This window comes from Grus americana, chromosome 2 (assembly GCF_028858705.1).
Source record: "Grus americana isolate bGruAme1 chromosome 2, bGruAme1.mat, whole genome shotgun sequence".
In the NCBI taxonomy this organism is placed as follows: domain Eukaryota; kingdom Metazoa; phylum Chordata; class Aves; order Gruiformes; family Gruidae; genus Grus; species Grus americana.
The window spans coordinates 20,038,351-20,066,350 of record NC_072853.1 but is presented as its reverse complement, the minus strand read 5'-3'; the positions used below and the strand labels follow the sequence as shown (position 1 = coordinate 20,066,350).

At 37.9% G+C, this 28,000-nt stretch overlaps 1 protein-coding gene across 1 annotated transcript in view; it reads left to right on the top strand.

The window, feature by feature from the left end:
- Positions 1–1,795: 1,795 nt before the first annotated feature.
- Positions 1,796–28,000, top strand: part of EMC2 (ER membrane protein complex subunit 2) — a 42,987-nt gene continuing 16,782 nt past the window's right edge. The window contains exons 1-5 of the mRNA XM_054815003.1: positions 1,796–1,936; positions 8,558–8,671; positions 12,113–12,177; positions 16,507–16,592; positions 18,807–18,864. Coding sequence (XP_054670978.1) covers positions 1,897–1,936; positions 8,558–8,671; positions 12,113–12,177; positions 16,507–16,592; positions 18,807–18,864 — 363 coding nt within the window. The 5' untranslated portion in view covers positions 1,796–1,896. The remainder of the gene's footprint in view (positions 1,937–8,557; positions 8,672–12,112; positions 12,178–16,506; positions 16,593–18,806; positions 18,865–28,000) is intronic.

Here is a 28,000-nt window from a genome sequence, read left to right as displayed (position 1 = left end):
ATCAGAGTTATCGCTGAGCACCGTGACTGGACCAAGCGCCTGTGAGGTATCGTCTCCTGCCTCCTGCTGAGACAGAAAGCTGCAGGCGGGTGCAGAAGTGCAGAGCTGGATGTCCAGGGAACTGAAAATCCAAACCCCTCCCAAACACTTTAAACACACATTTCTCGAATTTCAGTTCCTTCAGCATTCAGTGGCAGCTGACAGGGCTTTTAGAAGGATCAAAATTTTGGATTTATATGCTTAAAAATTCTGTCTGCATCCCACATTAGGCATTACAGCTAGCTCAGCCATCCAGCAGCACTAAACTCTGCATGCTAATTTCTCATTTCACCTCAGCTATTTCAGTGTTACCCTGTAATGTGCCGAGCAGGTGTGTGCTAAATGCTTTATAGATCTGGCACATAACCATTCTGCATTCATTCATTCACCTGTAAAACAGGAGTAATAGTTCCCTACCCAGAGGAATACTATGATAATAAATACATAAATGTTTTGGAAATGTTCAGATAATAGGCACTGGCATTGTAAAATTATCTGGAAGTACGGCTGTGTTATATAAGGTCTAAATAATTCAGTGACTTAAATGATCAAAACCCACTTTCGAGGGAAGAAAAATTAGACATACACTGTCTTTCTAGACCACCATTTGAATTCCAGTTGAGGCCTTTTAGCTGTTGAAGTCATTACATGTAATTACACTGTAGATTGTATTAAGAATTTGTAGTTTATTCTGCTTCAGGGGAAGCAAAACAATAAATACAGAAATAGTTTTCTTCATACTAGGGTACATTTGTTGATGGATCTAGGGGATTAATTTTGAGTGTGGAGTCTGAAGCATTTCCCAGAAGAGATCTTGTCAGAGTCGAATGTCAGACAAGTTTCTGGTGATATTTTCTAAACCCCAGTTCCTTTAGCATACATGAAGTTAAAAATCCATCACCATTTTTTTAACATCTTCAGCAGAGATGATACATTTATTTCCTAACGACAACACAGGATTGAAACTGGGAGCCTTCTTTACTAAGAAACCCTTCTTTGTGACTGGTGGTCAGCAGAAGCCACAGCGTCAAAAGATAAATGCCGGAGAGGAGACAGAGGTGGGCACGGCTGATGGTGGGCCCCTGGCCCCACTCCCGTCTGGGGGCCCCCTCAGGGCTTCTCCCACTCATGGCCAGGAACGTGTCGCTGCCGTGGCTCACGGCACACGGGGTGGCTGGGGCAAACACAGAGACACAGACCGTTCATCCTCGTCTCCAGAAGGAACACACTGCCACTTCACGAGCTGCGAAGAAACCAAAGTGGGCGTCTCCTCATGCAGTGTGCATTCGAGGTGTAAAACTCTGCACCATGTGAACTGGATGTGGAAAGTTTACAGGGATTATAAAATAAGAGAAATTAATGAGCAGCCCATAGCGCCATGTCCTGTTCTGGCAAACCCAGCAGCGACTCTGCGTTTTGTTTCAGCTAAGCCAGGCCTCTGCGGCCGCGGGCAGGACAAGCACGGGGTGCCAGGGAAAAGACAATCACACGTCTTCCCTGGTCACTGCACTCTCGAAGCAAACACGCACTAAACCCCACAGCCACGACGGGACAAGTACCAGTTTTCTAACTCTCCGTCCTTGCCAGCCCAGATCTTCGTGGACTCGCGTCCTGCGGGTTTAGGCCGTCTCCTGCCGGCCTCGCCTGTGAGGGAGGACGCGGCGGGAGCCCCTCGGCCGCCCCGGCGGGATTGCGCACGCGGGCGGCGCTCCGGTGGGCCGAGCGCGTCAGGCGGACCCGTGCCCCGCCGAGCCGCTGCGCCGGGCCGGGCCTGCCCCGCTGCGGGACGCCGCCCGCCCTCCCCGCCAATGACGGCCGGGGCCGTCACGCCAGCGCGTCACGCGGGCGGCCGCCAAGATGGCGAAGGTGTCGGAGATGTACGACGTGACTTGGGAAGGTAACGTCGCGGCCAGCCGGCGGCCTCCCGCCTGGAGCCGGGGCCGGGCCGACCGAGCCCCGGGCGCAGAGTGGGGGCGGCGGTGTCCGCACCTGCGCGGTGCCCCCGGAGCCTCGCTGCGCGGCGGACCCGGGGCAGGCCGGCGCCTGCGCCCCGGCAGCCAGTGCCGGGCGGTGGCGGTACCCGGGCGGGGCCGGGTGGCGGCACAGGGGGGTAGGGCGAGGGGGCCGCGGTTCTGGCAGTTGCCGGGCTCCGCGGGCCGTGGGTGGCCGGCCGGCCGGCACCAGCGGGGCGGCGTTGCTGGAGAAGCGGAGTAGGCGACCTGTGCTCAGCCCCTCGGTGACCCCGGGTCTGCCGCCTCCTGAGGCGCACATCGCTCAGGGAGGGCCCCGAGCCTGTCCTCGGTGCGCTGTGGGGTGAGCTTCCCTGCTGGGGTGCCCTCCCCAAGCGCCGCCACGGGCGGGGGCCCTCCGGCCGCAGCCCCCGCTTTGCAGGCACGGACCCCCGTTTCCCCAGAGGCCGGCGGCGGGGCGTTCCTCCCACCCTGCTTCCCGACCCCCAAAATACTAATACAGCACTTACAGGGGAAAAAATGGCCCCTTGGTTGGGTCAGCAGTTTGTGTCTCAGCTCACCTTTTGGAGGGCCTGAAAATTACATGTTTTCCTAAAAGTTGGTTCTGAGCATTGTGGAGGAGCTCCTAGAAGCTCTGAAAGGACATAAAAGTTTTTGAAAATCCTGCTCCTCAGGTCTTTGTACCTTTCATATCTGTTTGGTCATAATGGTTATTTATTATTACTTGACATTCTCAATGGTTCTTCTCTCGTAAGCAGTACATGTTCAAATGTGAGCTCATACAACACTTGAGACCATTACAGTCTCCTATCGGGAATAAATTAATGCTTCTCCATAACTTTGGCCATGAAGGGAGAACCTTTGCTTTGGTGGTCCAATACATTACAAACTACAGTAGAGAACATAAAGCAGGCAGAAACTGTGTGGTCTTCTGTTTTTTATTTATTTACTGCTACTCTGTGAAGAAATAATTGAGCAATAGAATAATTCCATGAGCATAGATTTATCAGAAATATTGCCCATGCTGTCTTTCCTGCACTTTTTTCTGTAGGACTCTGAAGCAAAACAGAATGGAATTTGAAATACTCAGTTTTCAGCTCAAATTGCATTAATCTCAGAAGACATTTTGGCTGATATTGAAGAAAACAAAACTGTAACTGTATGATTAAGGATGAAGAAGGAGGCTTTCTTGCCAGAGTGGTCATTGGCTTATAGGTGGTTTTGCTCTGATGTTTGGTTGCATCACTATGATGTCATTAGACTAATTTAACACTTTGGGAAAAGATTGGTTGCCCGTTCTTTTCTTTCTCTTGTGAGAAGGTATAGCGGTGTGAAGCTCAGCTTGGATAGAGAGCAGGCAGGGCACTGTACAGGAAGGGAAGTTGCGTGGAGCATTACTAGTGTTATTGTTGGCCTTTCCCAAAAATTGCTCTAAAACCAGCTTGTGTAAAGAACTTTTCCAGTTTTTATTTTGCTTCAACAGAAATAGTTACAAATTCCAGAGATTTAGGGTATTTTTTTTCTTCCTATTGTTCTCAATTGTCAGTGATGTGAAAAATCTCATTTGTCTTTCCAAGGATGGGTAACGTGCACTGTGGATGTGTTTCTGATTGTTTTGGCTGAGAGTATCGCAGAGTTGATGTCTTTATCCTCTAATGTAAAGGCCAGGTGTAGGATGCTCAAGCTTACTGCTTTTGAACCTGGCTAGTTCATACTGAAGTGAGTGTCCTACTCTTAGAAATAACCTCCATATTCTGTTTCCAAGAGTTTTGAGTGACATTTGTGACATTGTGCTAGGAGCATGGTTTTGCATATGGGTGTGTTGAATGTGAGATTTTTGGGGACTAGCTGGGGAGTTTTATCATATCAGCTTCTCAGTTGGCATCTTCCAGTTTACATCCAAATGCAAATGAAAGAGTTGCAGTGTCGGGGAAGATCTGCGTTGGTACAGGCGTCTCTCTGCGCTTTAGAAGCACACATTTGAAAAATTTTGTGGTTCTTTCCCTCTATTTTAAGGGATGCAAAGTAAAGTAAAAATGAGCAGATTCCTGCAACAGATCATGCAAAGCCTTTTCTCAGAGAAGGAGGCTCTTCCCTCTGTTCCATATATACCTCAACAGATCCCTGGTACAATGAGGCTTTTCATGAGTGGGGTGATCCCAGCAGCATTGTGACCTAGTCCCTAGCAAAGAACTTGAACACAGCTCTAGGAATTGAATGTAGCTCATCTTGAATTTGTCTAAAATGCTTAATTTCTATGAAACCAGGTATATGGTTGATATTAATCTCAAAAAATGTCCTTTATATACTCAGTCCTTTCTAAACAAGATGCTTTTTACTTACAGATTGCTCAAAGATGAAACTGATTGGAGGTTAGGGAAGAAGAGTAACAAGGCAGATGAAATACAGTTTGTACCTTGCTTCACTTTTCACTCAGGTTCTTTGGGACAAAGGTGGGAGTTTAACAATGAATAAATTGTACGTTAGGTAAATGCATTGCACAGGCGGTTAGGAAAGACAACGGAAAATAACTCTGATTTCCACTGTTGGAGATGATGTCTTTTTTTTTTTTTTTCTTTATTTTGTCTGCAGCTGTGTCTTGAGCTTTGAAGTGTATTTTTAAACCTGTGGAGCAGGAAACTTCAGGATCTTGATCAGTGGACTTAGATGATCCAAATGTGGCTTCAGGGTGCTATTGTATTAAAAGAAATGTTTGTATGTGGGCATGCATCGTATATTTTATAGTTTGTTTATTTGAGACCCAGGTGATATCTTGCTCCTCTTTTTGCCACTGTTGCTAATTATCCTGTAGAAAATGGCATTCTGTTTCTTGCTTCCTTCATATTTACAAGAATTAGAAACTATGTGGAGTGACAGGGAGCCAAGAATTGCAAGTCTGGCAAAGAAGCATGATGTAGTAGCTTAGCACATCAGTTGTAGCTGATGATGTGAAGCCTCTTATTAGGAGCCTCTTAAGCCATGTAGAACTTTATGGAGCCTGCTTATAAATATTTAACATGGTTTCAGTGATACATTAAAGATTAATTTGGCCTCTAAGTGGAAATATTTAAGAAAGAAAAAAAAAGAAAAATATATTGTATAGCTCATTTTAGGAGCAGGTTTTGTAGCGCACAAGTTAGCTTGCATGTGCAGAATTAGCATGATCTGCAAATAAGAAGCAGTCATGATAGTCAAGAACTAATAAAATGACAATTCGCTTGCACAGAAAACTCATCTGACATATTGTCAGCACTGGACAAAATAACCAGGTTTTCTTTTCTTTCTCTACCTTGCACAGAAGCATAATAACATTAACATCTCAAACCCAGCTAAAACGAAGCAGTGACTTTTGGCTACTGGTAGATGGGACTTCTGGAGACCTTTGAATGCTGCCATGACAATTCTTGTTCCAGTCAATAATTCTTGACTGGATATCAAAACCAAAAAGAGAAAGGGATGGCATACTCTCTAAACTAGATTACTTTTAATATAAATTGAAATCAAGTGAAAGGAATGTTTTGGAAGATTTTGCATAGCTCATGATGACTGATGCTTAAATTACTTAAGTTTTCTGGATCATTAAATTACTATTACTGTTTTCTGTATTAAAAATTGCACTGCTTAAGTAGCGGCATACTATCAGTTTTTGTTACATGTTAATGTGAGACTTTTTTCAAGGAATTCTTTGTAATTTTTGAAAATATCATAAAATTATTATAAGATGAAATTTAACAGTCTTTCTATGTGAGGCCATTTTCTTGCAAACGTATGTATTGAGGAACATCATCTGTAACAAAGAGAATCCCAAATGAATTTTAAAAGTGAACACTTCTATCTTTAGTGTCTCTAGTTGTTAGAGTCCACTTTAGATGGCAAAATTGGTTCCTTCCTATGACTTAGAAACTGAATTCACATTTACTTTCTATGGACAGACTCTAGGAAACAGAAAACAGCGTAACATTTTATCTCTGTCATAATCTGTGTGCAATTAAATATTGGTGTGATGTTTTTGTTGTGTTCCATGCTGTGTTTGCTTGCTTTTAGGTATTCCTGCTCTTTAGTTGTAATCAAAGGAACAGATAGATTTTATATATGAATTTAAGGGATTACAACAGGCAAAGGTGAGATGCTGGGATTTTAGTTGAGGCCACTTTGAAAGCTGAGTTGTTAGGGTTAAAGGCAGCACCTGCAGTGCCCAGCTGAGCTGCCTTTGCCTCTGCCTGCACCTGCAAAGGACCGGTCAGGCGTCTGGGTGAGGTTGGGGGTCTGGAAGCCTGCAGAGAGCAGCTGCCAGGCCATCACACACCCTGTGCCTTTAGGTAAGCTGGGTGGATTGGTGAGGTTTTTTTGGTTTGATTCGTATTTTGTAAGATGTCTCTATGTATGAGATGTCTCTAATGTATGTCTGTTCTAATAGGGCTAACTTCCTTCATTTCATCAGGTGCTTTTAGATACCAAGGAAAACTATGATCCAACTAAACAGTGGAAGTATAAGTAATTATAAGAGGATTACTTCATATCTGGGTGCTCAGACCAAATTAGCTGACACCTTAACAGACACAAAATTAAAACACAGGTTGTTTCTTTTGGCTTTCTGTAGACTGCTTGCATGTTTTTAGGGAACAACAAACATTGTGGCAAGTGCCTCTGCTCCTTGAACTTGTAATGTTTTGATTTATATGTGTAAAGCTTGCTACAGAACCTAAGACTACAACAAATGTATCAGTTGCTGGGGACCTGCCTATATGTGTGACAGCAGTAATTGTTGTTAAAATTAGATGTTTCTTCAACTTTTTTTTTTCTAAAATTTCCAATTTTTACTATTCAACTTTGTATTTTGTGCTGTATGTAGATTTGCCTCCAAGACTTAAATTATTATTGGCTGACTCTTCTGATAGCTTTCGTAGTAAAAAATTCATGAAGTTTGACAACATTGTAAAAAACCTTGCGTAAGTTTTACTGCAGTTTTTAGCATTTTCTTTCTTTTACCTTTTACTTAAAATTCAGTATTTCTAAAACTAACGAGCCTCTTGATAGATTCATATGAATGAGAACATTTACTTTGTTTTTTGGTCATCAGCTGATACACTATTCTCAGTCCTGTGATTTTTTTCTCCTTCACTGTAAACGCTGTATGTGTGATGAATGGTAGATGTACGTTCTGTTATACATAAATCAGACACTATTCCATTTGGAATCACACTGGAATGGAGGCATTGGTAATTTCCCAGTAAATAAGTAGGTAGAAATCAGACAGCTTGCTTATTTTTATGGGTTTAGCTTGTCAGCTTTTGTGAATGTTTGTGTTCTCTCACATTCTTGCTGTCTAACTTTGAATTTCCAGGGACCGTCATGTGTCTAGAAACGTTTAACTTTACCCATGCATATGAAATGTAACCCTGTGGTGGTTTTGGTTGAATTTCAAAGTAGAAAATGTAGCATAATAACAGTGTTATGAGCGGTCCGAGATCGTTTCAGGTAGATGGAAGAAAGTTCAGTGCTTAATTTTTACTGTCAGTTGTGTTAACTATGCATTTTGAAGTGCAAGAAAAACTGACAGTGTTTAGATCTATCGTTGTCTTTGTTTTTTCCAGCTGTTGTAAAGTTTAAAAAAAACACTGGCAACCGTTGTTGTGGTACCTTCATATTAGTAAAGACACTATCTATTAATGGGAACTATTTTCCATATGTTTCCTCAACATTTGTTCTTGTATATGGAACATCTATATGTATATAAATGTATATGTGTATATAAAATCACATTCTTAGCAATTTCCTGATCCAGAGGATAAATAAAACCTAGACTAGGTAGTGCTCTCTAGCTGACCTCATGAGTATGCCTGCTGTCTTGGAGATCCGATTCATAGTAAATGTACTCTTGAAACAAAAATCCTAATGCTAAAATAAACTGTCTTTTCTATCTTACCTAGATAAACAGTGATAATTTTTATACTTTTGGGTGCTTCCCTGGTGTAGAAAGCCTTCACTTCCACCTCTCCCTTTCTTGAGGCTCCTTTCCCTTGGAGCATGTAGATTCTTTGTGGAAGTTCAAAGTGTTTTGCTTACACTGATAAATGTGAGCAGTAATTGAGTTCTCATAGTTTTTCTAATGCTTCAAGTGAAAATTTATTCATCTGGAGCAGAAATGCAGTTTTAGTACTGTTTGTAAATGTGTGAAACTGCTTGGGAGAAATCTCTTGTAGCCTATTTTTCCTAACCATGAGTAATGTCTGTTAAATTTTACTGTTTATTGGATAACTAGGTATACGGGTTTTTTACTATGTGTGTTACTAACCTGAGAGACTGCAAACTTAGAAGTTGAATCGATTATATTACAGCATAAGCACTGTTTGCGTGATACGGTTTCAGAGGTCTGATACACCTATCTGTTCTCTAGTAGTTTTCTGTAGTAGAAGTCACTTTTTTAAATCTATTGCTCTCTAAACCCATTGTTCATATGCATATTTTCCAGAAATAAAATTCAAATTCCAGTACTATCTGGAAATCTCAATATTTTCTTTTTATTTTTTCCTCCCCTTTGCCCCCAGATATGCGTGATAAAATGAGGAAATGGAGGGAAGAAAACTACCGAAACAGTGAACAGATAGTAGATGTTGGAGAAGAGTTAATTAATGAATACGCATCTAAACTTGGAGATGACAGTAAGTAAAAAATCATTATTTTTAAAGCTTCTATTATCTGATTTTGTTTTCTCTTTTCAGTTGCTATTTTGTACTTCTGTGTTGCCTTTCTGTATCTGCTGATGTTCATTAAATATATATTACTTTCTTAGTCTAATACGCTGCCAGAATTCCTAGATTTTATTTCTTTTCCAAATGTGGGCTGCAGCAAAAACAGATGGAAGAATTACCTCCTAGAACTGTTAGTTTGCTAGATTAGTAGTTAGACCATTATGTGAAGACTTATCGTGAAACTATTATCTAGCTGTCATTTGACTGATTTTTTGTTCTTCAACCCTGTGGCAAAAACTGAAATGTATATTTTTATAACAGAGAAAGCTATTCCTTAATCAACTTGTACACACTGCAGGAATTAATATTAATATATGTTAATTACATATATTAAAACATTAATATATGTTTTATTATAACATTACATTTGTGGTATCATAGTTGAAGGTAAGTTGAAGTTTCCACTATTCATGAAATTATTATTTTCAGGGGATTTTAACTACCTTATACTAATTTCAGTAGACAGAAGCTTGGCTATAACATTTCAAACTAAAAGACAATTGTTTAGAAACATGTCACAATACAATAGCACTCTTTAAAAGCATAAAATAAACCAAAGTATAACAAAATTCTATCAAGGTTGTATATGTGTGTGTATTAATCTCACACAGGTTTTTATTTTAATGCTGCTTCTTTCTTCTTTTTCCCTTTTTTATAATTCAGGTAATTTAATACAGACATTCTTTAATACATTTCTCTTGTAGTTCTGTCATTTTATTAACTGCTGTTACATAGTCACAAGTAGATTTTAGCAGCTGCAGTAGTGCACTGTATTTATTAATAAAAGTTACAGTATTCCATATGATTAACTTTGTTCAGTTAGTTAACTTGTAGTAAGTTAACTTTAATTTCAAATACCTAATTACATACAGTGTTCCAGGAATTAAAAACCACACAGTCATTTCAGAAAGACACTTTGCCTCCTTTTCTTGTCTGATGAGGAATCTTTAAGTAGTGGGTTTGGGGTTTTGCAGGTAGGATTTGGTTTATATCGATGCTTTGCTCTGGTTCTGTCTTGCACCCTCCGAGCTCTAATTCTGTTCTCGAGTTCTTTCCATTGTAAGGAACTTGGCCACTGCAAATGTTGTGCTTTTTTGGATATAAATACATGGATAAAACCCAAATTATCATGTATTGAGGCACCTCTGTGCATAGCGGTGAGTCATGAAGTGTGTTTGGAGATTCAGCGCCCGAAGAAGATACTGCACTGTGTGTGGGTCTTGCGCTGTAACTGTGAAGGAACTTGTTTGTTTTTAGACTGAATGGATAGGCTTCATACACCCACCTGCAGGAGAGTTGTCGTAGGTTCCCACTGCTTTAGAAGAACTTTGAGAACTAACCTTGATTTTATTTGCTGCTTACCATGTTGCTAGTAATTTATGGGAACTGTGTTTTAGTAAAAAATTGTTGAGGAGATTGATACTCCTCTCAAGATCTTAATGATGTCTCTCTGAAACACTGTTCTCAGTAATACAGGCTGAGTCATTCCTTTCCTGTCAGTGTTGAGTTTGTCCTTCTTTTCAAGATGTATATATTTTATTCTTTCATAAACTTGGCGTTCAGGAGTCATTAGATAAATTAGCTGCAATATTCCGGAGGTTCTTAGCAAATGTATAGAAGTATCTGAAATTTACTTACATATTTCTATTCTGTTTATTTTTTATTAAAAAAGTAGTAACAGAACGGCAACTGTATACAGGTTTAAAAACAACCAACCAACCACCAAAACAACCCTAAACATATAGTAGACCTAGAATTCTTTCTTGGGTAGCCTCAGAAGGTGAATGAATTGTTTATGATGGATGTTAGTCTTGTTGTTTCATGTGTTTTCAAAAAATACCTGGATATTACAATGGCTAATTTCGGAATGCATATAGAAGGGAAAATAGCGAATGCAGTGGGATAGATTATTTGGACATCTTTGTAACTTGCCTCCTCAGGCAAGACATCCACTGTAATTGGGGAAAAAAAAAGATTTTATCATTATTAGTGTTTTTAAAATAAAAATAACTTACTGAATATTCAGTCTAAGGGGCAGGGATACTGTTATCCACATCATAATTTTAATGAAAAGTTGGGATTTTCTTACGGACGTGCAGTAGTCCAAAGCTGTAGAGTTGGATTTCAAAGTAGAGGAATAAGACCTTTGATTTTTTGGGGGTTTTTTGTTTTTGTTTTTTTAAAGCTTGAACAAGAAAGCCCTAGTACAGATTAGACAGTAAAAACAATATCCTGGCCTGGATACTTGATTCTCTTATAAGTTTTCTCTTACCTAATAACTGACACTAACCTGTGCTAGAGTTTGAGTATCAAGCTAGAGGTTTGATCGGGTGAGGAGAGCAAGTTCATAAACTATAAACGTATCTTATTCTTGTGTTTAGATTTTTTAAAAAATATAATATCTAATTTATATCATGGATATATGTCATCCGTATTTTGTCTGTATCTATGTATGTGTTTTTATATGCATGGAAAAAATGTATACATTATATAATAAAAATAGAATATATGTCTTACAAATAGTTCCAATGGGCAAGAGGGGTTACAGGCAAATTAATGCTTGTTTCTCTTCTTTTGTATACTTAGCAAGAAATAGTAATTTCTTTAAAAAATATCAGAAAATCATGTAATATAAACTATTTTTAAAAATGAGAATGTCTTTAGTATCTTTACTTTTTATTTCTATTTCACATATTTTATTTTGGAAGACACTTGCTTCTGTTTCAGTTCTACGAAATACAGGGTGCACCTGATTGGATTTACATGAGTTCAAAATACTTAGTACTTCTAACACTTGCATTGCATGTTTCCCTCTATTATAACCTCTCTCTTCTGCAACTTTTATAGCTACACTGTTAAGTTCTTTACATTCAAGACCTTGGTAGGCCTAGAACAGAAATAATGTAATCTGTTACTGATTTAGAGAAATTATTCAAATCCAGGAAGAAGACAACATTTTTAGGACTTTCAGCAGTGAAACAGTTAAGGGAAATTTGTTTTCTTTCTAGCCCAAACAGCTGTTCTCCAGGTCTGATCAGAGAGCAAGTCCTAATGGGGATCTGTTTAGAAGACTGCAGCTATAATGTTAGGAAAAGCAGAGGATTAGAGCTTTTTTGCCTTTCAAGATGTCAGAAGATACTTTGTTACTGAAAGCAATAGAGTTGCTTAAATGCGTTTTTAATTAATCCCAGGAGTTTCTTAAAATGTCCCTGTTTCAGTAGTGATCCACGGGAGTAGAAGGGGAAAAATACACAGACAGAATTCATTAATCTTATTTACATTGTAGGTGTTTCCCATTATCTTTAAAAAAAAAAATCAATTATCTGCATTTAATGTCTCTTTTGTGTCCAGTTTGGATAATATATGAACAGGTGATGATTGCTGCCCTGGACTGCAGTCGAGATGATTTGGCAATGGTAAGTTTTCAGCTTGGCTTTTCCCTCAAACTTGAAGTTTTCTTCCTGGGTATCTCTTCCAGATAGTTCTTCGGACAGTTACAGGATGTTGTATACTCCATAGCTCGAACTTGTAGAGTATCTATCGAGAAATACACTGCTGGGAAGAAACCACCTCCACCCACCTTCTCTACTGTGTAACTTTTGTTTAGACAGATCATGTCTCTTCCAATAGCCATGAAAATATTTACAGCTACTCTGGTATGGGCTAAATGTCAAGAATAATATTGAAGTTGCCAAACAGTACAGAGAGTGTTTGTTTATTGAAAAACTCTCAAATTATATTGGTTTTTTGAATGTTTTGAGGTAAAATGTCCTGTCATGCATATCATATAGTATGTCATGTTGGCTATCATCAAAGAAAGTCATTGACATATTGGAGCAAATCTTCAAGATGAATAAGGAGCTGGACTGCATAATGTATAAGGAAAGGCTGAGAGATCTGGGTTTGTTAAGTCTTGAGAAAGCTAAGAAGGGATTTTAGTGCTATTTTCAAATATGTACTGATGGAAGGCTATAAAGAAGGTGGGGACAGATTTTTGTAGATGTGCAGCAAAAGACAAGTGTGAGAGACATAAGCTGCAACAAAGGAAATTCCAATTAGATATTAGCACAAAGTTATTAACAATGGGGTAGTGAACTCTCAGGGACAAGTGGCACAGAGAAGCTGTGGAATCTCCGTTGGAGATGCTCAGAAAAGGTTGGGGGTATGGCCCTGCACTCACTTGGAAGCTGGCTCTGTTTTGAGTGGGGATTTGGAGCAGGTGACCTCCAAAGGTCCCTTGCAATCCAAATTATTCAGCAATTCTTGACAAAAATGTTGTTAATGGATATTTGGGTTTAGTCAATTTGTATGCAAATTTATTTGAATTATACAAATAACAATTTAGATAATATGAGTTTATTTAGAACTGTAACAACTGTTCACTAGATTAAAAATAAAAAAACACCAAAGCAAACAAAAAAACCCGACCAAGCTCAGCTAATCCTTTAAAGGCAGCAACTGAAATAGGCGAAAGTGTGTTTTGCAAGCAAATTTTAATAATCTTTTTATCACTTCTTTACAAAATGCTGGGGAGAAGACCCATGAGCTTGTCTTATGCCCTGAAAGCCAGCAAGCTTGAGCTTATTGTAAGTAAAAAGAAAGGTATTTTCAGGAGTCTAGGTCTTTCATGGGGATTACTCTTCCAGTGCCTTGTTCTCTGTCAGATGGCAAAATACCCCATAAAGTCTTTGAGCTTCATGTGAAGTCATTTTGGTGAAACTTAATGGTGTGTGATATACAAGGGGTCAGACTAGAGGATGTAGTTGGGAGAAGGGCAATTTGAAAGTAGGCAGAGCTAGACAAGTTTATCTTGCATCCCATATGTATATGGTAAAATGGAGTATGCTGGAAAATACAGCACAACACGCCGAACTTGTCATGAACCCACTGAACTTCCCTTTCCTTTGTTCGCCCGAAGAAAATACTGTTGTAGTATAGCTGTCTGTTTAAAGAAAAACAAATAGACTTACTGTTTAAATAAATACGTTTCTGTTTTCTGATGTATATCTAAAACAGTCTTGGTCTTTATTTTCAGGGTCTTTTTAGGAAGACTTTCACAAAATTGTTGAGGGAGCCAGTGTTGAAAGATCAGTTGTGAAACACTATTTATTTTTACTAACCCTGGCAGGGATTTTAAATTTCAGTTTCTGTGCCCTCTAAGGAATATTGCTTGAGATGAGGGAGTGCAACATTTTATATGCAGCTCAGAAAGGAGGTTAAAAGCCTAGAGGAAAATGGAAACTTAGATTTTTTTTATTATTATTATTTTTTTCAATTTGATTGATTTAGAGTAAAGAAGCAGTTAATTAGAACAAGTCAACATCATATGTGGCTTTTTGCTACAGCTGTAGCCCCGAAGTTGACAAACAGCTTTGGAACTTCTGTTTTTTAGCAGTGAGCTTTTGACAGCTGTGATGCATTTTGCTTAGGGGGAGGATAGGTCTCATCTGCTCCAAATGAGGAGGCTGAGATGGTTTTCAGAGTCATTTATCTCACTCTTTTCTTTCCTCTTTTTATTACTGTTGTCCTCTCTGTCCTGCACAAAATGACTCTGCGTAATGCATGCCCCTGTGGCAGTCAGCCAGTTCTTTCACGCGCATGTTTTAGTGAAAACACAGACTATTGGCAGGCACTTGCACTGCCAGTGTTTTACATGCTGAAGCCCAGGTTTATATTTCTGTGCCTTTGTCAGACCTTTAAAATTAAAACCCAACGTGATTAAAAAAATCAGAAAGCAAATTAACTGCAAATTAAAGTTTCATATACAAATGAGATTTACCATTGTAACTGCTGAGTTTCTTAGAGAATCTTGAAAGTAGATTATTGACATAGTGCAGAATCAGTCCTCAAGAACTTAACTTATTATGAAGATTACAGGTTTAAATTTAAAAAGAGAACATTCAGTGCTGCTGAGTCCAGAACATTTTGAAGATATAGCTAATGTAGTTTATTCGTGCACTTTTGTTTTCAGAAGTATTGCAGTGAGTTGTTTGTGACTGTCTCACAACTTTTCAGGTCACTTTATTGTGTCTGATGTCTTAATCGACAGGAGTTTATTTTGGCCTTGTGGCTGCTGTATTTGATTGAATAATGATCATGTAGTCAGATTTAATGTGAATAATTCTGGTCTTGTAGTACTTCTGCACTTGAGTGCTACTTCATCAGCTTTTTTTATATTGTCAGTGGGGTTTTTCTAGATGTAAAAGTCCATCTACAGATTGTGGAGTTTCATATTATTGCAAATGTTACAATTTTTGATATTTAAAAATTTTATTGGAGAAAAACTGCATGTTTTTATACTGAAAATCACTGTCTATCAGGATTCCCAGATCACTGGGATTTATTGTCTGCAAAAGTTCTTTTTAAAATCTAGAAGATTGTTTGTATTCTAAAAGCTAGAGTGAAACTACCTTTTTGGCATTTTATTTAAATTTTCCTGTCTCTTAAGAATGTTCACAGATTAGTTCAGACATCATGTGACGTGCTGCTAAGTACATGTACTTTTTTATGGCAATTTGTTGTCCGAGTAGCAGCAGTTCACCTAGACATCACTCAAAATGCCAGTAAACTGAATCTTGCTGTGTGAAATTTTATTGTTGAGATCTTGGTTCATGGGACGCTAAGATGATCATGATGAAAATATTCTGTGCTTACATGAGGCTAACCATTACTTCTTTGATTACTGTTTCCTTTCTCTCTTCCTCCTCTATTTTTTTGCATCTGAGAGATGTGAGTATTTCTCTTTGCTGTGCTCTAGCAATTTGTTTATCTACAGAAACAGAGAGGGGACCTACTGATTTTTACTGATTTGCTTCTGTGTTTTTTCTTTGACCAGTGGATGTGATGAAATTATGTAGATAGGCCTCTGCTAGAACCTTAGGTCTGAAAAATAAGTTTATAAACTGAGTTGTATAAATTGATGCCTGGAAAAGGAGGGTTCTGTATGAAGTGTTTAATGTGATTAAAACCACTGGTCTTTTTGAGAGCCTGAGGACTGTCCCGCCTCCCACCGTAATGAGTCAGCTGCAAACTCTGCAATGCTATCTAGCCACTTGGTGATACAGTTAGAGTCAGTTTGCTCTGGGGAAGTTGTGACTCAATCCCTCTACCAAACATCCTTTTTTTTGCTAATCCAGAGAAATCTGCCTGTGATTAATTCCTTTTATCCAGCCCAGGTGTCTCATTGATTTCAGGAGTTAGAAGCTATGCCCTTCTGCCGGCAGGCTCAACCCAAGCCAGTGACAAACATTTTCTTTGGATTTCAAAGTTTTATTGTAAAAATAAACACAGAGCATAGTATTACCATAGTTTGTTCCATTTTGAGATACCCGTTTATTAAAGAAGTATCACATAAGCTCTTACCATCTTTATTTTGTTTTTTTTTACTGTCTTCTGTTATTATGAGGCAACTAAGGAGACTTTAAGTTTTAATAGCATCAGAACTGTTTTAATGGGTGAGTTTAATTTTCTAGACAAATAACTATTTCCAAGAAGGCCTGACAATCTAACGACAAGTATGGAAGATATTTCTTAGAATTAGTCTTCTAACAGACAGAGTTTCAGTTTCTGAGCTTCTCTTTATCAATACATTTTATTGCTTATTTCAAAAATTGGTATTTGCTTTTACTCAGAAGTGCCATGTCAGGTTGTGGAATTCCTCAGTCAAGGACTTTTTTTTTTTTTTAATTCCAAATTCTGTGTAGATAATTATATTCACAATAGTATTTTTGGTTTTATTTGTATAGTTTTGTCTTCAGGAACTAAGGCGGCAGTTTCCTGGGAGCCACAGAGTGAAACGATTAACTGGAATGAGATTTGAAGCCATGGAAAGGTAAAACCTGAATTTTGAAAAAATGTACTTTCTGTCTGGTGCTTGCTATTTCTTAAAAAGGCATTCAGGCACTATGAAAACATGGCAAAGCAGTGCTGGGCAGTTTCTTTATAGAAAATAATGGTGTGCACGATCATATTATAATGTTTAGACATTTTTATTGCATTTTTGCATGTACTATGCAGTATTACATTTTTGCAATCTTCCCTTCGGACTTCATAGATTAAAAAGATCTCTTAATTGACAGCATAAGTCATTATACAGTAAAACACTAGGCACTTTTTTGGCAAATTCCATGAGGTATACATTTCATCTTACAGAGCTAGAGCAGCATATGAAAATCAGTGCCAGCATTTGTTTGCCTTCATTGTTCTCCTATGCTCCTAATTACTGCAGGGCATACCTCTTTTCCCCTGTTTTCTGTGTGCACAAAAATCCAGTAGACTAGATGTTCCACATTTCACACTCACTTTATGTCAAATACTCATTGATGAAGAATTTCCATTAGACTTAGCTCTCTCTCTCTCTTCATTTGATATAGAGTAGGAAGACAGGGAGAGAATGGCAGCAGATTCCCCTCTTCCCAAAACCTATTCGGAAGTGCAAAGGATCATAATTCTGTTCAGGCTTATGTGACTACACTGAAGATGTTAATGCATGGGAACAGATCTTTGTGGGAGATGACTGCTGCACAAACATTATCTGTTGTTTCAGCATGAAGTGAGATTGAGCCACAGTTGTGTGAAAAGTGCTCATAAAAATTCTTGACAAAATGTCTCTGTCGGGTTAGGTCCTTGAGATTGGAGTGTCACAGGAGCAGAGGCATTAACAAAAGCTAAGGTTTCATCTTCATAGATTTTCTCCAGAAGTCAGAGAAGAATAAGAGGCTTCAGGTCTGGGTTGTCTTGAACAGGAACCCATCTGCAGGTGCTCTAAGCCATGCTCTGGAAAGCCTAGGGAGACTTAGGGTGGAGTGATCACATGTTAAATTGAAGAAGTGAGTTTTTTGTTAAATTCTGAGTGACTTCCAGGAGTTGATAAGATCCTGCCTTCCCCAGCAGCAAGAGGAAACAGTGAGGAACATCCAAGTAGACCAAGACATCCCTGTAGACATTCACTAGTCAAAAGAATAGTACTCTGGAACTGCATCCCGTAAAGCTGGGATTGTGGCCATCATGTTCAGTCTTGTAAAATACGTTGGATAAAGTAACAACTAATAGGGAACATGAATACAGCATTTTACAGTGCGTCTGTTCACGTCTGTAGCAGTCACCTTCTGCTCGGTTTTAATTTTGTGCTGCCTTTCACATTCGTTCTCATACCTTATAGTAACTGGACTGGACAGCCGAGCTGTGCAGATCACAGCAGTAGTACGTAAATGGGTGTCCAAGGTGAGAAGGGGATGTGTGGCATCAAAATCAATCAACAATACCTCTGAAAAACTACTTGTCAGACTGCATATATGAAGACACAAAGTGTGCCATAGTTATGTGGTGATAGCACAACAGGTGTGTAATCAAGTGAATTGAATTATTTCATTTGTCCAGTCTGGGTTCTGTACACAGCTCTCTGAACACACAGATATGCTTCCCAGAAGATTTAAAGCATTTATAGCAGCTAGAGTAACCTGTTTCAAGCATACTTCAACATTCCAGAATTAATTAATAAAACCCGTGTAGTGATGGTGGAAAATATTTTCTTTCAAGATTTATGGTATAGTCTAGGGGTGGACTCTTGTGTGAATCCCCCCAGTTTACTGTATGTGGCTGCTTAGACTTGATGAAATTGTAACAGAAGGAACTTTAAGTTTGAAATTAAATTAATTGAAGTGAAAAGTCATTATTTTGGATGGGCTTTCAAATTTGGGGGTTTCTGTTTCTTGGGAGAGGTGAAAGGGAGAGTTGGGATGTGATGGTTGAACCTATTGGGTACAGAAAAAGGAGAACAGATAGGAAAGTAAGAAATTGGGTATAAAATATATAAGTTGCTGCTGAAACAGTATTCCGTGAAGCAATTACCATGTATTTTTTTAATTTGGTGACATAAAATACTGCTGTTCATATTCAGCACTCACTCAAGAGAATTTTGTGTGAATATAGTTTGCTTAAATATATTCAGTATAAAACATACAGGAGCGTTATTAGCTATTGCAAGGACAGTCAAAAAGTCAGTTCTAGCTTAGCAAAAATAAATACAAGTGATTTCTTTGAACAGGTATGATGATGCTATCCAGTTATATGATAGAATTTTACAAGAAGATTCAACAAACACAGTAAGTTTAAAAAATTTTTCTGAACTGCAGTGGGTTGTTGTTTGAAATTGTGATTACATTTTGTGGGTTTCACTGTGGAAAAATGTGTGTCTGTATTACTGTATTTCTTTTAGTTTCCTAGTATAGTAACCTAAGTTACCGTCATTAGAACAAATGAGATTCATTTCATGATGAGAAGGTGTGATGTAATACCTGCTTAAACATTGAATGTAGAAAACAGGATTATAACTGGAAACCTTTCCAGCAGTCTTGGTTGGGTTTAGATCAGGCCTTTCAGATTTTCCATTTGCCCTGAATATTCAGTATGTAAAGGACCAATACAGTCTGCCATGTGTCTTTTGTCTTCCTAATGCTTAATCTTAATTAAATATTAAATATGAGTATGCTCAGGTAGTGCTTGAATGGCAGTTACTTTGATGTATTCTCTGGGATGCTTTACTAGCTTTTGAATCAAATGCTAGAAGGCTTACCTTCCTTAGTGCGTTTTGAACCTCTACCTTTCTTCAGTCAGCTTATTTGATGTGGTCTGCTATTCAGGAGGGGAAAACCCACAGAAACGCAGATAACTGGGGGTAATTAGGGTATGCCAAAGCTGCATATAGATAAAATGCCATCACTTAAACTAAGTAAACCATTAAAAGAACCCCAGAAGACACATTAAAAACCAAACAAACCCAAAACAACCCAACAAGCAAAAATTACCCAAAGTCACCAGAGCAGAAAATTATTTTCAAGGCAACACATCTGAGAACGTTAATACCCAGTTAAGCAATCGGATGACAGTGGTAGGTTAAAGTCTGTGCTTTTTAGCCGTGATAGAAGTCAGCTTTTGTGCAAGGGTAAAAAGAACTATTTCAATTCTTCACTCTTATTTTTTGTTCTCCCTTGAGCAGTGCTACTTGAACTATGTTCTGCGAGACAAATGTAGGTGATCTGCAGTTGTCCTTTGAAAGTCTATAATGGTTTTGAGTAGAAGTTTGAGCACAAGGTGTGTAGCTGTCTGCAGTAAATGTTGATGGATTTTATCAGTGTATGGCCCAAAGAGTTTCAGAGGCACTTAAGTCTTCAGAGTCATGTTAAAACAAGATGGAACCCATCAACAGTGAAGCCACAAGAACAGGTTGCCTAGCTGCACATTTTATGACCTTTTGCTGAAGCCAGTGGAAAATGGAGCACCATATTACAATGACCTCTGTGAACCACAGATCTTGAAAGTGTGCATTCTTGGCAGTTCTACTCTTCAGCTGTCTCAACATGGCTAACGTTGGAGTGGTTTGTGGGATAGTTTTGTAAAACAAAATGATATATTTAAATAAGTAATAGGTATGACTATTACCTAATTTGGATTTCCTCCTTAACAAAATCATAAAGATCCATGAAATGCTAATATTTAGAAGCATGAGATGTAAATACTAGAACTGCTGCATGATCTATTGGATTTCTTAAGATCTGAGAACAGAGGCGGAGTGTTAAATGCAAAGCAAAGGTTCCTTGCTATGTAACCACAGAATAGATTGCTAAGCCTTGCATGTGAAGAGTGAAAGTTAAATAGAAAGTTTTGATAAATTGTCATGTGCACATTTCTTTGTGTCTTTTACCTGTTAATTATTTCCATGCACACATGTGGCTGCTGTAGGAAAATAAATATTTCAAAATTTTAGAAAAGAAACTGTTGCTGAGTTTGTCTTGGCACTCACCTTACCTTATAGCAATTTCTTCTGGTCTGCTGACACATGGAGTTGCTTATATACATTAAATGTTTTGGCAAGTGCTGTAAGTGAAACATAGACATTTGTTCACACGAGTAATGTAAAATCATACTTTGCATCAACTGACAGTTTCAAATAGAAGCATGGAAAAAGTTTTTTCAAAAAATTATTTGTTTGAGACACCTGGCAGACTTTTCCATTATGAAAAGTGAACTTTGAACTCAAATTATGTAATGGACATTTACACTTTTGGATGGGGTTTTGTTACATGCAAAACTCTGAAATTAAGATAACAGTAATTATTTTATTTCATTTCTTAGGATAGAATTCAAAACAGTCTTTGTTTTTAAAAGATGACCATCTCTCAATGTTTTTCTCACTCTGAACTTATTTGCTGAAAAAGATGACTCATTTGACAATGGAGCAATGTTAATGTTGTCACTTCAGAGATCGTGTTTCATTTTTCAAAGCATGTAGTTGAGTAAGAGTCTGTCTCTTCTCTAAAGAGTTTAACATTAATGAATGAAATGTGACTCCTGTGAAAAGCACAACTTGTGTGCATTTTAATAGAATAAGAATGGGAACCTTGTCCAATCTTGTCCATTGTGGTTGAAATGAGGCTTTAATTAGAGCTGTAGCTGGCAGATTACTCTGTTATTAAGGCTGCATAACATTTTCCATTGTAGGGCCTTTTTATTAATTAAAATTTAATGTAGTATCCAGTTGAAAATCTTTATACTGGTGGTGAACAGTGGCTGAGTTGTTCGTAGATCTTCAGATCAAATGCTTAGTCTGTTCCTCAGAACAAAATAAGAGGGGCATTGTTTTTTTAGCAGGGTTGGTAGAAAAGACTTTTTTGTTTGTTTTTGCTGTTAATATATTTCATTGAGAAATCCTCATCCTGCTCTGCTTTGGAGGGAAGCCTTGGATACCAACAGGAAAAGAGCTCTCGGTAGAATGCAGCTTTTATTATACTATGAGAAAAACACCCAAACTGGCTAACTTACAGGCATTTGAAAATCTTCACTTCATGTTCTCAGTAGAGACTGGTGGAATTTTTATTAAATACATCTTCTTAAAATCCTGTTTGTATTAAGCATGATCTATCCCAGGCTACAGAGACTAAGCAGGGCTTCCTTACAGTTGCTCCTCATGGCTGTAGGGCTGTGGGAAAGGGGCAGAAAGTAGGGAGACTCCTTTCTTTATGAGTTGCACCCAAGCGATGAGCAGGAGAAGGAAAAAATATCCAGAAGGAACTGAGTAAAAAGAGAAGGAAGCAGAACTGTGAGGACCAAAATAGAGAGGGACAGGTAATGCAAGGTTAGGTGGTTAGTTAACAGGTCAGATGTAGGGGAACAGATGGCTTGAAGAGTGGGTAGAGGGATTTGTATTAACATTTAAGTCTTGGGTTCTTTTTTTTGTTCTTCCTCTAAAAAAAAAAAAATCACATTTTGCCTTGAGGCACTATATTTTCTGCTGTCAGTAACTAGCTTTGAGACCTACTGGTGAAATGTCTCTTATTCCCTATAGTACCTGGTGTGTATTAGTTCTGTCAGTAACTGTTTTAGCTCTAATAGTGAAGGCATATACCATTTGAATGCTGCAAGTAACCAAACTTGTGGTTCTGCAAGATGGAATTTCTGTTCTTTTACTAAAGAAAACCCAGGTACACTATATACCTTCTGGAGATAAGGCTACTTAAAAAATGCCAGAATCTGCATACCCTTAAAATGATTGGTAGTCTTTTGAAGTAAGTAGTTATTGTTTAGTGGTATCCTTTGTAAATTCATATAATACAATGGCTAAAGTTTGATATAATTTTGTAATATGAAATGTAATGCCACATTCAAACTCCAGGCATTTTTAAATTGTGAGTTGATCTTCACAGTGTTCTGACTTACTAGTGGCCTGGATACTACATTGGGGTTTAAGTTTTGGATGGATTGCTTGTGTAAAATTCAGTAGGAAATTTGCATGGTGTTGATACATCCATTTTTTCTATTTGATACATAAGTCCTCATTTCTGGGAATGGGGCTCTTACATAAGAACCTTACAAATGGAAGCGGTATCTTGAATGGGTTTTTTGTCTCATTTGTCCCACAGCAGCTATGTGAGATGAAATAGTACTGACATTTTACATACGGAAAGCAGATGAAAGCCCAGCTCTGTAAAATTATTTAGGACTCGGTTCCTAAGCAGGCAGTTAGCTCTCTGATTTTGCTATTGATTTCAATCCTGTAATGAATATTAAATGAAGAATTTTTAAACTATGTGTACGTGTCTCTATCCGAGTAGGTGGAATGCCTTTTTGCATTATTTTACCCTGGCAAGGATTCTGCTTTTGGGGAGCAATTTAAATGTAGACTCATCTGTTTTAATTAGATAAATATTTTTGTTAGTCGGGCCCTTCTCAAGGTGGTTTCTCCAGGCCAAAGAAGATTGATGATGAGAAAGGAAATTGAGATCATGTGTTCAAGCCACATGATAGTGTCTAACCCATCCCGCTGTCATCCTAGTGCACCTACAGTTTCTCGTGATTCAACTCAACCATTAAGAAGATTGCAGAGCACTTGGTCAGCACCAGAGGAAAGTTCTGCCTTACTTCTAATCCACAGAAAATCTGATAACTTTATTGGGATAATTCTTCTGCTGTTTTTCTTGCCACTTATTCAATTAAGCTTTTAATACAACACGACACTGTATATGCATGCTTAGCTTAGGGCATGTGGATAATCTCATAACTTTATGGGTCTCGTAACATAATTGTGCGAACAAAGAATTAAAAATAGAATTTTCAGAACAAGATAGTGTTCTGGGTGAAGCTGTTCTCTTTCAGCGTTCCTAATACTTCACTAACAACTCTGTTCTTTATGGGAGTGGGCAGGAACAAGTTGTGCGGTCAACAGCATGGTCATATGAAGTTACACTTTTCTGTACTATTTTGAGATTCTTTTTCTAGCCAAGCTGGACATGTTTCAGAAAAGGCACAGGAGGTGGTTGAAGACATATGGGAATCCTGATACTAGAAAGATTCAAAGCAAAATCTTAGTGTCATGTAAATAGGCAGCAATTATATATCATGAATATCTGAGTTCATTCTTCCCAGCATGTCTTTCTATCACTGTGCATTACTACCATCTTGACTGTACAGGTAACTTTTTTTTCCCAGTTCCTTATCTCTGCCAAATAAGATGAGAATAATGAGCACTAAGTCTGAGCATTGGATATCTGTTTTTTGTCTGAACAGTGATAATTCTTTAAAACTCCTTCAGTACCTGAGCATTCATTTTGAACAGAGAAGAGACCTCTCATTAACTTCTTGCAGATTTGTACATTTATCTACAGGACACTTTAAGTTTCGAAAAGCAAAATTGTTCACCAAATGAAGTATCTGCTAACAGAGAGTATTTTCTGAGAGGACGTGTCTATGTTTCATTAAATATGTTGCTAGCACTGCCAGGAAAGACACAACTGGTCCTAAACTTGAGTTTCTATGGTGGTAGTTTTAAAGGGGATCGAAAAAGATAGCTTGGCACTGTGTGTGATATGGGATGGGGTTGGTGAGAGGTATGAAGAGCTGCAGCTGCTGCTTCAAATAGTCCCCAAGGAGGATGGATGATTAAGCTGGGGATGCACTATGTGGATCCTAAAAAATGTTTTCTTCATTTGACAGTTAGAGATTCGTTTACCTTTGCTAGGTTGTGTCTGCTTCATGTTGAATCGTGATCGGTGAAGTGAGAGAGCGGAGTGCATTCCAGCATTTTTCCCATGTTTTACTTCTGTGAGTGTAGCACTTTTAAATGCTGGGGGAGACTTTGTCCCTTGAAATTAAGTATTTGAGAACATAAGAACAGCTGTACTGAAGTCATGCCAAAAGGCCATTTTGCTTGTCTTGTTTCTGACAGTGACCAGTAGCAGATACCGGGAGAAGTGGATAGGAACAAGGCAATCATACAGTATGCTCTGGTCTCTTCTGCCAGCTTCTATTGATCTTCATGTTACGGTTTTCCTGTGCCAGAAGTGGTAACTGTTTTTAATAGTTCTTAATGAAATTTCTGCATTGATTTTTTTTTTTTTAACTGCTTTTTGAATTTGTATAAATTTCATTGTGTGTGTCTACAACATCTTTTAGAAATGAAAATTTATCATTTATTCATGGATTGAGCAAATCTCTCACCTTTTTTTTCTTTTTTTTCCCCCAACCTTCAATCTGACAATTTTATTTAATACGTCTAATTCATCTGTTATAGTCAACAGTTGTTTTCTGTTCACTTTATTCTTGCTCATGATTTTAGGGATCTTTTGCATTTGTCATCCCTCTAAGCTAAGAAGTCCTAGTCTGTCTAGCAGTTCTTGTTGCCACTGTGTGCCCTGAAACCCTGCTGCTGTTCTGAGTGTCCTTTCTGGTTTTTTTTTTTTTTTTCTATGTTTGGATGAGGAAGGAGAGGACGTAACTGCAGTCAGTATTACAAATGCAAGAGCATTACGGAATTACACAATGGCAAAATGATGCCACTGATGGGTTGTGTTGTGTATTCTTTTCTGATAATTCCAGCATCATAGTGTTGTTGGTTTTGGTTTGTTTATTAAGACTTCCTCTGAACATTGAACTGACGTTTTATGGAACTGTTTATTGCAACTCCAGGCTCTCTTTTCTAACTGAGCAAATTCAGAACGCTTTGCTGTGTACATTAAATTAGTATTGTTTTACCCTCTAAGCAACCCTTTTATCTAGATTAAATTTCAGGGGCTGTTTTATCATACTGACATTCACTGCTGTGAATGCTATTGTTTGCAGTTGACTTTTATTCTTTATACTTAAATAACTCATTATCATTAATTAACTTTAGCACATTACTATTAATTCCCTTAGATCAGTTGTGAAGATGCTGAGCAGTAGTTTTTAATACAGGCGACTCTGGTATTCTCAGTGCAGAGAACTCACTGGTAGACAAGAACTCTTTACTCCTCTATTTTTATATATTTTGGCTAATTTATTTATCCATGTGAAGACCTTCCCCTCTTACCCTGTGGCAGCTTAGTTTCCTTCAGAGCTTTTGGCTTTGGAGTGAGGGATCTTGTTGAAATTATTTTTGAAGTCAAAGTTGACTTTTAAGTGGATCTTTATTCATCCACAATTCTTAGTGACTCCTTCAAAGAACACCAGTAGATCTGGGAAGCCTTACTTTCCTCTGCGTGAACTGTTCTTACTCTTCTTTGGTATATAGCATTTTCCGATTCCAGGCTTCAGCTTGTTAGCCTTTATAGCTTCTACCAATTTGCTGTGTGCTGGTGTAGATTTGATGGGCTACTGTTTATTGGATTCCCCCTAGAACCCTGTAGAAAGTTACATTCACCAGTGCTACTTCTGCTTTGACATTAGCCCTAAAGGAGCTTCAACTTGGCAGCTCTGTGCCTGCATAGATTAATTTGCAAGATTTGGCCTGATTTAACTGTCTTCCATGGTTAACTATGAAAAAACTTTACGTCGAGTAAGAGTACATTGGTTATTGTGGTTGTATTCAGATTCTGTGGTATCTTTCAGCATCTGTGTAATTCCTTCCCTTTATCTCTGTTGTTGTATCAGTTGTTTACACTTCTGTTTTGACTTGCATCTTGAAGGAAATTAAAGTGTCAAACTCTTAGACCAAATGCACATTTTCTAAAATGTTAAGTCCTTGATAAAAACAAACTTAAACAATTGAAGAATTTCATTTTAAGATGCAAAATATAATATGTTTAATGCTGCAGCAACTATGCAGATACAGTATTGTTCCTTTCTTAGAGGTGTCAGTCCCTGAAAATTCTCCTACTAATCCTTTCTTTGCAACCATGAAATTTAGAGCAATCTTAGACTCTCTGTTGGTATGTTTTACTAATCAAATGCAGAAGTTGATAAATGTTCAAATCCTCACTTCACTTTGAGTCTAGTTAATGCTAATTAAAAAGAATCATGACAAATGGAGGATTAGTTCTTGTGCCAGATCAGGGATTATTAGTCTTTAAAAGAAATAGCTTGGAAAGGTTCACTATTTAATAAATAAGTGACATACTGAAGTACCTTAGTCCATATGATACTGATTATGGTATAAGTGTTTCTTTAGGATGGCATATATCTTTTCCATTAAGAATGCTGGATTTACAGAATCTGCCAGTAACCATTCCAGTGTTTTGTTTTAAACTCTGGAAAATTGATAAGGGGAATTCCTTGTCATAGGTTCTGCATGGTCAAACACTGCAGATCTTGTTGCAGCACTGAAATCTTTTTCTTTTCCTTTTGATTTAAGGTGGAAGGAGAAAGGAGATTGAGTTCACTTTTGCATCAGACTTCTTTTTAAAAATCTTACTCTCATGATACAGAGAGCTGAAATATAACTTTTGAATGTTACTTTTCTATCTTTGTTAATAGAATTATTGCAACTATTGTAGGACACTTTATAAATTTCAAAATAATCTCAAATCTTGTAGTTAAAAATAGGTTTCTCATGACTATTCTTAGTGGACTTAGTGATTGAACAGATTTGTACTCTGCAGTTTTTTAGTATCCTGCAATAGGTCCCTTAAAAATGAGCTTATATTTTTAAATGTGAGATTTTTACTAAACAAAGCCCTGAAATGTAATAAAACATATGAAGTGGCCTGGTTTTCTTATATCAGCTGATACTAAAGCAGGTAATAAGTTGGATGTATGAAATAAATGCCAGGTAAAGCTGCTGTAGAATTGGTGGGAATCTGCCTTTCCTTATAAAATAACTATTTTTGTTTGGTAGAGTGGTTGTTAGTGTTGGCAGTGGTTCTGTGCACTAAAATATTTTGTTTAATTTGATGGAAGTAAAGAAAAATTGATGCTATGTGTGTAAATTGTCGTTAGGTATGCTCAGTAAGCATACTGAGTGTGCGCCTCCGCTCACTGAAGAGGAAGCTGATACACAGAGAGAGCTAGATGGGGGCTCAGGGACAATATAAATCACAATAAAAAGTAGAAGTTTACAGCACACAAAACATCCCATGTCTTGGTTTTAGTGCAAGCCTTTTCATATATGTTTTTCTTAAAGCATTGACTGCTGGAGTCATGTTTTTATTAAAAAAAAACCCCCAACTTAACTGATATTCTTCATAATTCAAAGAAAAGCTAGAAAGTTGGATGGGAGAGTAGTCTGTGAATACAGATAAAAGCAATAGTGGTTTGTTTTAATTTCTTTATTTTTTAGTCTGTCTTTTCACTCCTAGAAATCACAGATCTGAATACTTCAGACCTACTGAACACCTATGTGTATGTCTCTTAGCAATGCATTCAAAATATGTGTGTTATAATTTTATTTGTGATTGAAAAATGTTGGTATTTACCTAAAAAAACACCCTACATCCTCATTATTTGATTGCATTAGATGATGTGTTTATTACAGGTAAACATCAGTTTATATTT